Raw genomic sequence first — 15,295 nt, forward strand, 5'->3', positions numbered from 1 at the left:
CTTGGGATCAAATTGCAGTGTTTTATGACAATTTTCTTCTGAAAGGGATTCCCCAAAGGGAGATCAGAAAAATGAAATAACTTGCCCAAAGGTGCACAGCTAATTTGTGATGTAAACCGGCCCACAGATCTCCTGCCCTCCAAACCCTTTTCTCCCCATCACATGATCAATTTCCACGTTTCGATCTCTGCTCCAAAGTTTGCATGTGTAGGGAGAACCTAGACTACACTGCTTGGGACAGTCCTGGCTTATACTTGAGTTCCCAGAATAATTATTATTAGTGTTCCCTTTTGCCCTGGAAAATGACCCTCACGTGTTGTTCTCTTTTACTTTCAAATTGTGGATAATAAATTTTATGGTTTGCAAATTTTTAGAAATTGTGATATCCACATGGTGACCCTGCTTTTACAGCCACGTCACTATTTGCACCCCTAATTATTCTCCCCACTTAGAATTAGTTCCATTCTTTGATGAAAATGTGCCATGTGTATGTTCTTACCTCTTGAGAAAGCATTTCTACAATATAAAATTTATTTTATACTATTCTGAACTATAATTGTAAAGTTTGTTTTTTTTTTTTTTTTTTTACTGGAGCTGCCAGATACTGCAGATAGTTTCTGCCCAATATTTAACTTTAAGAACAGATATCTTTTCTTTCATTTGAATGCTGTTCTTTGAATAGTGTTTAAAATGGCTGTTGACTTTTCACTTGTTTTCCCTTCTCGTTTCTGTGCCAGGTTGTTGTCAATGCTCTTTTAGGAGCCATTCCATCCATAATGAATGTACTTCTGGTTTGTCTGATCTTTTGGCTCATATTCAGTATCATGGGAGTGAATCTCTTTGCTGGCAAGTTTTATCATTGTATTAACTACACCACTGGAGAAATGTTTGATGTAAGTGTGGTCAACAACTACAGCGAATGTAAAGCCCTCATAGAGAGCAATCAAACTGCCAGGTGGAAAAATGTGAAAGTAAACTTTGATAATGTAGGACTTGGATATCTTTCTCTGCTTCAAGTAGTAAGTAACCACTTTATTATTCTCTGTGATATCTTATTAACATGAGTTTGAAACCTCCCCCCTCAATATTTCCAAAAACGTATTTCTCAAGCTCGTCTGCCTAGATTCTTTCTAATCATTGCTGAACTAACTTTTCTGCACCATGTTGGAAACTGGAAAGCTCTACAAAGTTTACAGTCTTTCAGACTATGCATTAGGTACCCTAGAACCAGTCCCTTGTTACTGACATTGTTATGTAGGTTCCCACTGTTTTACCCCACCCCGACTCTGAGCAAAGTAGAGGCAGTGGCCCTAGGGTGGGGTTGGAAAAGCGTATGTGGGTAAGAGGAGGAGTGGTAGATCTCTGTACTCCTTGGCCACCAGACAGTACCAAACCCTCATCAAGTCTTCACCCACTTAACCTTCACCACCACCACAACCAAGCTTCCCCACCTTAACATCTGTCACACCAGTTCCCACCTTTCCTGCCTGCTGCTTGAACTCCTTCAGATAGGGAGATTGCTCTTCTGCAAATAAAAATCTTCCTATCAAGTTCATTATATCTGTTATAAATTCATAGACAATCTATCCCGCTTCTCAACTGACCACTCCCTGAGCTGATCCACCTGCATGATACCCGACACTGTATGAATATTAGGGGGAAGAACAGATTCTGTGGCTCTAAGGAACTGAAAAAAAATGTATAAGACTTTTGTTTTCAGGTTTGCTATGTCTGCAAAAAAACCATAAATATTTAAAAGAGTGCATTGCAGCTGAATATATTTGCTTTCCGACTAGGAAATTACTTTGTTTTATGGAATAATTGTCTTAAAATAGTATAATCAACAATATGTAGATTTTCGAGAATAAAGCATCATGATTCGTGATCGGTGAGAATACCATTTAGAAGAGAATAAGTAGAATGGAAAGCAGTATGATGAAGCAATGCAGCATATTTTTCATCTTGTCTGATGCTAGTATCATATACACCAAATTATTTTATCAAATTTTATGTTGTATTCTCATAGGCATATAAGAGGCAAAGGTTGTTGATAATTGCTTTTATGATAGCACATTGTTATAATCTGTCATGGCTTAATTATAGGTTTATAGAAGAACATAAATTTGAAGTATTTTCTATGATATTACAAACTTTGACCAGAGTTTAAAGACTAACCCCAAACTATTTTGTATACCTGTTTTTGAATGAATCTTGATCAATCCGATACTTAACTTTCTTTTCTAAAATTATAATTTGTGGGGGAGAAAAACTAAGTGGTCTGACTTTTTTACAGGCCACATTTAAGGGATGGATGGATATCATGTATGCAGCTGTTGATTCACGAAACGTAAGTCTGTTTAGAGGAAAAATTGTTTAATTTGATCCAGTGAATATTTCCACAGTGTTGTAATTTACTGGTAAATAAAACAATGAGTCAATTTATAGAAAACATCTATTTTACAAAAATAAAATATTCAACCTTGCATTATTTCTTCCAAAATTTGATTTGAATGTTTTTCTCTACTCGCTGTAAATCTTTTAACACGTCTTTTCTATATCTAGCATGACACCCAGCACTTAAAAACTTGTTGATTTTGCAAACTGAGACAATTTATTTTTGGCTCCGATAGTTCTGGCCATTTGTGCATTAGAAGCTCTTAACAAAGAACGCACTTCCTTTGTCTGTCACAGATTTCCTCCATCTTTTTATCTTCCTTGTAATAGAAGAATCTAATGGTGGAAAAACAAAACAAATCAAAACAAACAAAACTTTAGTGTTTCTCTCTGGGATGTGAGATTTTTGTGGTAGAAGGCAGGGGCCTTCACAATCTACTTTACACACCTCAACACTTTTGAAATTTTGTGTACACTTTTCATTAATTTTGTACTGTTTAACAAGGAGAAAGGAAATCACATTTTGGAAAAAAGAGATGGCCTTCTGGTATATTGCCGGAGCATAGCAATTAAACTCAAAATGTTACCTCCCTAGCACCAATAACCAGGTGGTCACTGAGAAAGAACTCCTGTGGGGTTTTTTTCACCTTATTAAAAAAAGAGAGAGAGAGAGAGCACAAGAACTAAAAGCACAGCATTGTATCTCTGTATCAAGAATCCCAGTTATGTGCTCTTTTGAATAATAATAATAATAATAATAATAATTATGTATTACTACTCCCTCAGCTAAGGACTTTCTTATACTATCACATTGAATCTTAGGTAACAATGTTATTGTGTGGTTGACATTAGCTTCATTTCACTACTGAAGCAAAGAGGCTCAATGCATTAAGTGGTTGTATATGTTTTTGAACTCTGACCACAAGCATGAGCTCATAACCACTTTCTTCTACAGTAGTTTCCTACTTGTTTTGATTAATTCATTTAAAGTTCTCTCCACCTTCCTTATCAACAGGTTGATATGCAACTTACTTTCAGTTTCTTCCTTAGTAACTTAGAAGACAGTGTCTGTTACATAACTCCTCAGCATTTACGCATTTTACAAATGATGAAATCCAAGTGGACATCAAAATTAAGAAAAGTTGCTCGCTCTTACTCTCAGTAGTCATCAGAGAAATGCAACTTTAACCCAAAATGTGACATTATTGCCTAATTGGCAATATTAAAAATTATGACAATACCAAGTATTGCCAAGAATAAAGAACAATAAGAACTTTTAATGCTACCGGGAAAAAAATAGATAAATATTTATTTTAAAAAGTTGAGCATTATCACATTATTTAATAAAATTCAAGGTATTCTTTAACCTTGCAGTTTCATTTTTAGCAATATATCCTACACTTTTGTGCATGCATAGCAGAATCTATGTACAAGAATGAACATAACTTTTTGGTCTAGCAAAAACTGGTAACAACTCAAAAGTAGTAAAAATGGACAAATAATTAAATATTATACAGTGATGAAATGATATACAAATACAGCATATGCAACACCATGGATGAATCTTAAAAATATAACAAAGTTGGGGTGCCTGACTGGCCCTGTCGGTAGAGTATGTAACTCTTGACCTCAGGTCATGAGTTCAAGCCCTACATTGGATGTAGAGATAACTTAAAAATAAATTTTTAAAAAATATATATGTAAAACAGAGTTATGCAAATGTGTCCACTAGACAAAATGTAAACAAAACTAATCTTACTGTTCAAGAATGCTCACTTAGATGTTAACTCTAAGAAAAAGCATGGAAATAATTACCATAAAAAGATAATGATTGCCTTTAGTAGGGATTATAGAGTTTATATTTAGGAAGGATACACCAAGGGTTTCTGAATTCTTGAGGATGTCCTGCACTGTGACATTCACTTTGTAACAATTTATTACTACATTTTACCCTTATGTGCTGTGCACTTTTCTGTATAGATAGTATTTAATTTAAAAACATTTAAATGTATCATTTTCTATCACTGTTTGCTATCTACACACATAAATGAAATAAAGGTCTCATCAAAGAATATGTACTTTTACAATACTTCTAATATTTTCCATTTTACTCTATTTTATTAGAAAAATATATCAAGTGGACCGTTACCCTCTACATTGCTTTCATGACACAATGATACATTACCTGTATCCATTACCACCTGGGACTGGTTAACTGAGTTGGTTAGACCAATATCCTGTGTGACCTGAGCTATAGATTATAGTCAATGCTCAAGCCAACTGTCACTCTTTTTTTTTTTTTTTTGACCAAAAGTGTGCTGGACAAGAGAGGGTATCATTGTTACAGAAACTGTGCCTAAAGCCTACTGAGTAGGATGAATCTATACACTAATTTTCAAGAAGGAATGATCCAACAGATGAACCCATATCCACACATGCAATAATAACTCTAGCCTATGAAGAGAAATGTGTAATAGAAATCAAACCTTTGCACTCAGTTATTACTACTGGCCAGGCACTGGTTTTTTTAAGCCCTTTTCATATATTAATATATTTAATATTTTCAACTACCCTGTGAGGTTAAGATTCTATTATTTCCATTTTACAGATGAAAAAACTGAATTAGAGAGAATAAATCTTAAAGGTTTGAACACAAAATAGTGTGACTCAAACATCTCTTTTGCAGGAAGAGGAAATCCTCACTCTGCATGCCCTACTGGGACACTTTGGGGAAAGTGCATTCATAATCTAGAAACTTACTGGGTGAAATTAATTTTAATTACCTAGACTTTTCTATGAGTTGTTTTACTTTGTCAAATCAGTGAGCAGTCTCGTAGGACTCTTCAATAAGCATGTTAGATTTGGTGTTTCTTAAAATCTCTTTAATGTTTGACCTTTTTTTTCATTCCCAGCAATTGAGACATGCTTTGAGAATTGAAAATTTGCTGATGTCCCTTTTATAAAACAAGTAGTGGTTCTAATAGTTATCATTCCTTAATATTTTGTAGGTAGAATTACAACCCAAGTATGAAGACAATCTGTACATGTACCTTTATTTTGTCATCTTTATTATTTTTGGTTCGTTCTTTACCCTGAATCTTTTCATTGGTGTCATCATAGATAACTTCAACCAACAGAAAAAGAAGATAAGTATACTAAAACTTCCTCTTTATTCTAAAATGTGAACTGAACCTGTCACACTAGTTCTTTTAGGGTCTAAAATGTAATCAGCAAAGGGGCGCCTGGGTGGCGCAGTCGGTTGAGCGTCCGACTTCAGCCAGGTCACGATCTCGCGGTCCGTGAGTTCGAGCCCCGCGTCAGGCTCTGGGCTGATGGCTCAGAGCCTGGAGCCTGTTTCCGGTTCTGTGTCTTCCTCTCTCTCTGCCTCTCCCCCGTTCATGCTCTGTCTCTCTCTGTCCCAAAAATAAATAAACGTTGAAAAAAAAATTTTTTAATAAAAAAATAAAAAAAAAAATGTAATCAGCAAAAAAGAAGAAATATAAAATTCTGAAATTATCTTGAGATATTTAATCAATTGTGAGTTTTTAAGTAATTGCTAATTCAGATAGCATGTATTGATATTTTCAGTATAGAAATATGACTGATTAATACAGAATACTTTAAAGATTGAATATATGCATCTCTGTAAATGCGGATATTGGCAACATTAGAATAGCAAGTGGAAGCGATTTCACACAATTTCTGAGGTAGATTTTATAACTAGCAAAGAACATGATTTTAACAAATTTTGCTTTCATTTCTTTACTTTGGAGGTCAAGACATTTTTATGACAGAAGAGCAGAAGAAATACTACAATGCAATGAAAAAACTGGGTTCAAAGAAACCACAAAAACCCATCCCTCGGCCTGCTGTAAGAATAACATACTTTCATTCCCAACAAGATCTATGTTATTTACAACTTACACAGCCCAAATTGCTAGATACTAGTACTTTTGTGAATTTACAAAACAAAATTTCTATCTTAGCAATGTGACTAGCAGCTAGCCTAAATAGCCTAAGTATATGTGTAATAGTCTAAGTGTATATATATTATATATAATATAACGCACAAATTACGTATTATATATAAACATATAAAATATATGTAAATAAAAAGTTTCAGACTTACATGCCAATAGTATTACATAGAATTGATGTCACTGAGGACTGTCTAATAATGTAGAGAAGAAAACATATCCATACATACACTGTGTGGAAATACTGAGTGTTCACAGAGTGTGGTGGGGATGAATTGGAATAATCGGTACATCTCAGATTTGCCACATTTTCTGTCCAACTCTGCAGATTGATTGGAATCATTATGAAACAAGTCGCAGGTTTTGTTTTTCCTGGTTTTAAAAATATTTCATATTTCCCCTACCATCTTGCTTCTAAATCTGATGACATCATTCTGAATTTTTATGGCTCTTCCAATTGTATATTATATGCCAGTAGCTGCTTGGTTGCTACAGGGAATTACTGTCTGGAAGAAAAGAGCCCTTTAACAGAAGGGCAGTGCATGTGTGAAGGCCTTGAAGTAGGAAGGCCAGTGAGGCTGGGATGTAGAGAGTGGGGGCTTATTGGAATGTGTTGAGAAAGAAGTTAGGGTACACAGACTTTTCTGAGCTTTGTATGTTATGTTCAAAAGTTGCCTTTATCTTTAGAGCAACTGGAAGAGATTGAAGGGGACCTGGTCATTTTCAGTTTTGTGAAGATAACTCAACCAGTATTGGCAGGGGCAATGTGTATGCTTATTAGATTTGTTTTGGAGCTGACGGATAGATGATGATAGGGTATGATAGGTAGCGATGATAGGTAGCCTGAACCAGAGTCATGTGGAGATGAATTAAAGTGGATGGATTTGTGAGCTGTCACTAGAGTACAATTACAAAGTTTGTCTATTAATTGAATATGGGAAGCAAAGAAGAACCCAACAAAGAGAACTTATGAGTTTCTACCATACACACTGAATGACTAGCGTCATGCAAGGTATGAAGAAGGGACATGCATGGAGAAAAAAAAAATCAGAGATGCTAGCTTGCAGAATCTGGCAGTCAAAAAAAGACAGGAATAAGAATGAGTATTTAGAAGTAGCAAAATAACGTTTCTTAAGACTGAGAGGTAGGTTTTTGAAACAAAGCAGGAGTTCTGGAGAAGCAGAGTGTGAAGAGAGGGAATATAGAATAAAGTCACATATTTTAGAGGGATGAGAAGTTTGGAACTATCCTGGAGCAAGTGAGGGAGAAAGGATTCCTAATCATCGTCAAGGGCCAAGATGAAGTGAAAGAACGTAAATCTTTGGCAAACAAAGCTGCCAGGGTTACATAGCTTCCCGCAGCATACACTACATCCTGGGATTTAAGTTGGAGACAACAACTAGGGACTGAGGATTGCAGTTATACGTTGAAGTGACCCATTGGAAAACTACATGGGCAGGAAAACTAAGCTTTTTATTGATAAAACCTTCTAATTTTAAGCAATTGTGAACCTCCTACACTGTAGGTGTTAAGTCTATGAGAAAAAATGACACTGCTCCAGAGCCTCCAGACAACTAGGAGAAATAACTAAAACAAATAAATAAGAGCAAACCATATGCAATACAGTGTCATCAATTTTATGACAAATGTAAACGTAGTTTTCTGAGGACACAGAATGCTTAAAACTTAAAACTGAATTCAAAGTCACCAGAGAAGGGGTGAAGGAAGTCTCTTTTAGTACAAGGAGATAAGATAAAATGATACAGTAGAATCTGCAAATTTTATTCAGAGGGATAGGAAATATCAGAAGGGTAGAAATAAGAGAAACATAACCAGACTTGGAAAGGTAAGCTAGAGCAAATAAGAACTAAGAAGGAAGGTTTGGAACTGGAATTAGACACATTTATTAGGTTGAAGAAGGCTTTGGAAGGACAGACTCACCTGAAGCAATAGAAGTCCAGTCCAGTAAGCCAGATACCTATTCAGAGAAAAGAGAAAAATACTACAAACAGGAGGTTGATGTCCAAGAATTTGCATAGGGAGTAATGGATGTCTCTCAACAGAGAGGGAGAACACTAGTACAGAGAATCCAGATGGATAGACATGTCAGAATCTGGGAAAGCTACGAGGTGTATAGGTAACAGATCATCCGTGGTTCTAGTTAAGAAGGTACAGGACAGCTTAGTGGAAGTTAGGTCAAGGCTTGAGCCCCAAAAATCTTGAAATACCAAGCAGAAGTAGGCAAAATGGTATAAAACAGGGTCCAAACAAGTAGAACTGGTAAGGTGAGTTTCATAAACAAGACATAAAGCCATTCAGTGCTTGGAAATAAGGTCCAAACTGAATAGGGCAAAGGTTGAACATCTGATTGTGGATTATAACTTTTATAAATATTATTTTATTCTTTCAGAAGACTTACCCCATATAATTTCACCCAGATTTTCCTTATTTTAAAATCGGGCATAACCATAGATCAGTAATCAAAGCTAAGAAATTAATTTTGGTACAATACCATTTAAATAAAATACAGAACTTAGTTACATCTCACCAGGAGTTCTAAATATGTCCTTTTTCTTGAACTATAATTTTTTAAAACATCTTCCCAGCTGAACCTTAAGGTACTCTGGCTTTGGGGAAAGACGATAAAAGCAGAAACTAGAAAAATATAAACATGAGAGAAAAATCTGGAGAGCTGTTTATTAGTACTTCAAAGTTTACTTTGATACCCCGTGCCAATACATGGGATAACAAAGATTTGTTATAGTGGCAAATATTGGCTGGCTGTCCATCATATACATGGTGATGTTATGGTTACTGAGAACACAGTAAGTGGTTCTTAAAGTCAGTTTACAAAATCTGGTATCATGAACAGTATAAGTAAAACAAATATACTTGGAAAAAGTTGTATATTCCAGTATACAAAATGTTCTTCCAAGTATTAAATAAGCATGGTATGTTTTTATAAAAGCTACATTTTCATATTGCTATGTTAAAACCAGATATGTTGAATTTGATTTTTTTTTTATGTTCCTAAGTGAAATTTACATACTCTTTGTTCCAGAACAAATTCCAAGGAATGGTCTTTGATTTTGTAACCAAACAAGTCTTTGATATCAGCATCATGATTCTCATCTGCCTCAACATGGTCACCATGATGGTGGAAACTGATGACCAGAGTCAGGAAATGACAAACATTCTGTACTGGATTAATCTGGTGTTTATTGTTTTGTTCACTGGAGAGTGTGTGCTGAAACTAATCTCTCTTCGTTACTACTATTTCACCATCGGATGGAATATTTTTGATTTTGTGGTGGTCATTCTCTCTATCGTAGGTAAGAAGAGGTACTTTTACTCAATTAAGGAAGTTAGTAGTAAAAATTTGTTTTAAAATTTTGAAAATGTTTCTCACTAATCTTTCTCATTTATCCCCCCAAAATCTTAAATAAAAGTCTAACGTCCATTCTTCAGTTTGTCATTTCTCTTGTTGCATGCTGTGCATGAACTGACATGTAAAAAAAAGATTTTATATTTTGCAGCTTTCATTTATCATCTTGTCTCATTTCACAAGATGATAACAGGAACTTGGCATAACAATCCTGTACTCAATCACACTCCGTTGATATAGACAAGTATTGCTTTGAATAAATAATTCACACACACATACACACAAAAATTATTAGAAGTAGTCAAATAATCCATAGATAGGATATTGATAATTGGAATAGTTTGTATGTGTGTTTATATATATTCACGTATATATAAGCTTCATCTTACCTCTGGGTTCAGATATTTTCTATGCTTTGTAATATTCTTTTTCCAGAAGTAGACATTTTGTTCAAAAATCCAAAACAGCTTCATTGTCATCAATACACATTGAGTAGTGAAGTATAGGGCATTAAATGAGGTGCTGGCAGTAAATATAAGAGATTTAAGACAAGGTTCTGCCTCTTAGAGAAAAGAAAACATACATAGAGAGAAAAATTAGTATTCCACCATTTACACTGCTTTCTCTGACTGACTAGAACACCAAAACAATTCTCCATCCTGTGTGATCATCACAACAGTGCCGTGAGATGGTCATTTAGCGATTAAGGGACAAGACTCAGGGATCATGCAGACCTGGCCTGGAGCTCGCCTATTTCCACTAATTACTGGCTCTGTGACCTACAACAAGTTACCTCTCCAATCCCTGACTTTCCAGAAAATATTTCAAATGTTATTGGGAGAATTAAATGAGATGATATAAATTGATGCATTTAGTATCATGCCTAAAACAAAGAAGAGCCCCAGTAAGTGCTAAGTTTAACAATAACAACAACAAAAGTAGATAGAGACTATCACCATCTAGTCATGTGTAAAAAAAAAAAAAGAGAGACAGACAGACAGAGACAGAGAGAGAGAGAGGATTCAGTGCAAAGTTATGTCTGCTGCAAAGTCTGGATTCTCTCCTGTCCATCATTCTGCCACCTTCCAAATAAAATGGATCACAGCCATCTCAGGATAGTATCTCTCATATTCCTGATCCAAAATCACAAGCCTTGTCCATTAGTTCTTATGCCAATACCAGAACTAGAATTTTAGACCTATAAATCCACTTCTTTGTTTGGTTGCCATATGCTCTGTAACATCTTTAGGTCTTCAGTGGTTGAATCTTTCTTTTGATAGATGCTTCTCTTGAACTAGGAAAAATGACCATTGATACCTTCAGAATCAATACCTTGTATGAGTGCCTTCAGAGGGATTAATGTTATAACACCAAACTTACCAGTTTCATTTTGCTAAATAATGCAGATTGTGCGTGTGTCTATATATGTGTGTGCGTGTGTATGTATATATCTAATTCTCATGCCCACATTTTGTAAAACAAGTGATTATCCAATTCATGTAAGTTTTCATTCACTGCTATTAAATATAACACTATTTTTGTTATTGTTTCTTGATTTTCCACAGGCATGTTTCTGGCCGAGCTGATAGAAAAATACTTCGTGTCCCCTACCCTGTTCCGAGTGATCCGTCTCGCCAGGATTGGTCGAATCTTGCGTCTGATCAAAGGGGCGAAGGGGATCCGCACACTGCTCTTTGCTCTGATGATGTCCCTTCCCGCCTTGTTTAACATCGGCCTCCTGCTCTTCCTGGTCATGTTCATCTACGCCATCTTTGGAATGTCCAACTTTGCGTATGTTAAGAGGGAAGTTGGAATTGATGACATGTTCAACTTTGAGACCTTCGGCAACAGCATGATCTGCCTGTTCCAAATTACCACCTCTGCTGGTTGGGATGGATTGCTAGCACCCATTCTTAATAGTGGACCTCCAGATTGTGACCCTGAAAAAGATCACCCTGGAAGCTCTGTTAAGGGAGACTGCGGGAACCCATCTGTGGGGATTTTCTTTTTTGTCAGTTACATCATCATATCGTTTCTAGTTGTGGTGAACATGTACATCGCTGTCATCCTGGAGAACTTCAGTGTCGCTACTGAGGAAAGTGCAGAGCCCCTGAGTGAGGATGACTTTGAGATGTTCTATGAGGTTTGGGAGAAGTTCGATCCTGATGCCACCCAGTTTATAGAGTTCTCCAAGCTCTCTGATTTTGCAGCTGCCCTAGATCCTCCTCTCCTCATAGCAAAACCAAACAAAGTCCAGCTCATTGCCATGGACCTGCCCATGGTCAGTGGCGACCGGATCCACTGCCTCGACATTTTATTTGCCTTCACAAAGCGTGTTTTGGGTGAGAGTGGAGAGATGGATGCCCTTCGAATACAGATGGAGGAGCGGTTCATGGCATCGAACCCCTCCAAAGTCTCCTACGAACCCATCACGACCACTCTGAAACGCAAGCAAGAGGAGGTGTCTGCTGTCGTTATCCAGAGGGCTTATAGACGCTACCTCTTGAAGCAAAAAGTGAAAAAGGTTTCATGTATCTATAAGAAAGACAAAGGCAAAGAAGGCGAAGGAACACCTATCAAAGACGATATCCTCATTGATAAACTAAATGAGAATTCGACTCCAGAGAAAACCGACGTGACACCCTCCACCACTTCTCCACCCTCGTATGACAGTGTCACCAAACCGGAAAAAGAAAAATTTGAAAAAGACAAATCAGAAAAGGAAGACAAAGGGAAAGATATCAGGGAAAGTAAAAAGTAAAAGGAACAAAGAATATTTCATTTTGTGATCAATTGTTTACAGCCTGTGATGGTGATGGATTAGTGTCAACAGGACTCCCACAGGAGGTCTATGCCAAACTGACTGTTTTTACAAATGTATACTTAAGGTCAGTGCCTATAACAAGACAGAGACCTCTGGTCAGCAAACTGGGACTCAATAAACCAGAAAAACAGCATCGACAGGAGGTTTCTGTTTTCACAACCAGCTGACACTGCTGATGAGCAGAGATGTAATGGCTACTCAGACTATAGGAACCACTTTAAAGGGGGGGAGGGAAGTTAAATTTTTATGTAAATTCAACACGTGACACTTGATGATAGTAATTGTCACCACTGTTTATGATTTAACTGCCACACCTGCCATATTTTTACAAAATGTATGCTGTGAACTTATCACCTGTTTTTTTTTTTTTAATTCACAGGTTGTTTACTATTATATGTGACTATTTTTGTAAATGGGTTTATGTTTGGGGAGAGGGATTAAAGGTAGGGAATTCTACGTTTCTCTAGTACAACTGGATATATTTTAAATGAAGGCATGCTGCATTTCTCATTCACACGTGAAAAAAAATCACATCACAAAAAGAAAGAGTTTACTTCTTGTTTCAGGATGTTTTTAGATTTTTGAGGTGCTTAAATAGCTATTCATGTTTTTAAGGTATCTCATCCAGAAAAATTTTAATGTGCCTGTAAATGTTCCATAGAATTCACAAGCATTGAAGAATTGTTTTATTTTTACATAATCCATTATATGTACATGTATATATGTATATATGTATATGTGTGTGTATATACATATATATGTATACACACAGACACACACACCCCATCACATGATCATTCACAGTCCCGGCAGCATGACTATAACATTTTTGATAAGTGTCCTTTGGCATAAACTAAAACTATCCTATCAATCCTTTTAAGAACCTGAATTGACCAAAAAGCATCCCCCACCACTTTATAAAGTTGATTCTGCTTTTTCCTGCAGTATTGTTTAGCCATCTTCTGCTCTTGGTAAGGTTGACATAGCATATGTCAATTAACAAAAAATAAAAGTCTGCTTTGTAAATAGTAATTTTACCCAGTGGTGCATGTTTGAGCAAACACAAATGATGACTTAAGCACAGTATTTATTGCATCAAATATGTACCACAGTAAGTATAGTTTGCAAGCTTTCAACAGGTAATATGATGTAATTGGTTCTATTATAGTTTGAAGCCGTCACTGCTGCATGTTTATCTTGCCTATGCTGCTGTATCTTACTCCTTCCACTGTTCAGAAGTCTAATATGGGAAGCCATACGTCAGTGGGAAAGTGAAGCAAATTGTTCGACCAAGACCTCATTCTCGTGTCATTAAGCAATAGGTTGCAGCAAACAAGGAAGAGCTTCTTGCTTTTTATTCTTCCGATCTTAATTGAACACTCTGTGGTAAAAAAAATAAAATAAAAAATAATTTAAAAAAAGCCCGACCGTACGAACGTATTGCAAGCTGCTTCAATCTGTTGAACCTGTATGGTTAGAGTTTTCTAAGAAAATATAAATACTGTAAAAAGTTCATTTTATTTTATTTTTCAGCCTTTTGTACATAAAATGAGAAATTAAAAGTATCTTCAGGTTGATGTCACAGTCACTATTGTTAGTTTCTGTTCTTAGCACTTTTAAATTACAGCACTTCACACACTAAGACACAAAGACTAAGATGCAGTGTAGGTTTCTGCTTTTTTATTAGTACTGTAAACTTTGCACACATTTCGACGTGAAACACATCTCAGACTGAGTCCAGCGTTTATTTGCTTTCAAATAGTAATGCCTTATCATCGAAAGAGGCTTAAGGAAAGATCAGTTGATATTCTTGGCATTGCTTGAATCAGATATTTCCACCTAGTCTTTTTATTCAGAAAATAATGTCTTTTCCAGTGTTTGTTTACCCAGATAGATTTTACTCTTATTGGCCCGTATGGCATTAGAACTGTATCAGATATGATATGGGTCCCAAGTTGTTGTTTGTTTCTTTTTCCTCACAAAGCCAGGTAGTGAAATTATATTACCAGCTGCAGCAAAACATTTTGTTTTTCTTTCACAGGCAACATTAAGTGTAGATTCTTTATACTAAAGCTATTGACTTGTAGTGTGTTGGTGATATGCATGCAGGAAAATGCTACTACCATAAAGAACGGTAAACCACATTACAATCAAGCCAGAAGAATAAAGGTTTTGCTTTTGTTTTGTATTTAATTGTTCTGTCTTTGTTTCTATCTTTGAAATGCCATTTAAAGCTAAATTTCTATTATGTAAAAATGATCTATCAGAAAAAAATATAAATGTAAAGAATACACATTAAATATAATAATTCATCTTTAAATTTTTTCATGGAATGGAAATCAATTAAGAAGAGTGTATTGGATATCTAGTTTTAATATTGGCCAAAATCTAGATATGGTATTGGGTAGAGTAATGGAAAGTTACAAAAATTAATAAAAAAATTGACTAACATTTTAAATTGTGCATCCTTTCTCCTTCCCGTCTACCTACTGTTTTGTTCCTCTTTTCACTCTAGTTTCTTCCCTTTGTATTCTTGATCTAGTTTTCTATATGCTTTTTCATCCTTCCTTGGGCTCTTGGTGTTTTTCATTCAGGATATTTTTCTTGTTTCTTTTCTGTTCACCCAATCTCTTGTTAATTACATTCTGTAGACAATGGCTCTGTGCGATTAAACCCCTAATAATTTGCTGTCACTATAAAAAATCCATAGACTAT

At 35.7% G+C, this 15,295-nt stretch overlaps 1 protein-coding gene across 6 annotated transcripts in view; it reads left to right on the forward strand.

The window, feature by feature from the left end:
- LOC112861323 (sodium channel protein type 2 subunit alpha) overlaps positions 1–15,031 on the forward strand; it is a 140,548-nt gene extending 125,517 nt beyond the window's left edge. For all 6 annotated transcript variants that reach the window (XM_086718795.1, XM_086718792.1, XM_086718796.1 and 3 more), the window contains 6 exons: positions 738–1,019; positions 2,294–2,347; positions 5,403–5,540; positions 6,161–6,265; positions 9,433–9,703; positions 11,322–15,031. In XM_086718795.1, the coding sequence (XP_086574921.1) occupies positions 738–1,019; positions 2,294–2,347; positions 5,403–5,540; positions 6,161–6,265; positions 9,433–9,703; positions 11,322–12,517 (2,046 nt within the window). In that variant the 3' untranslated portion in view covers positions 12,518–15,031. The remainder of the gene's footprint in view (positions 1–737; positions 1,020–2,293; positions 2,348–5,402; positions 5,541–6,160; positions 6,266–9,432; positions 9,704–11,321) is intronic.
- The last annotated feature ends 264 nt before the right edge of the window (positions 15,032–15,295 follow it).

This window comes from Puma concolor, chromosome C1 (genome assembly GCF_028749965.1).
Source record: "Puma concolor isolate L17-30 chromosome C1, mPumCon1.1.hap2, whole genome shotgun sequence".
NCBI lineage: Eukaryota > Metazoa > Chordata > Mammalia > Carnivora > Felidae > Puma > Puma concolor.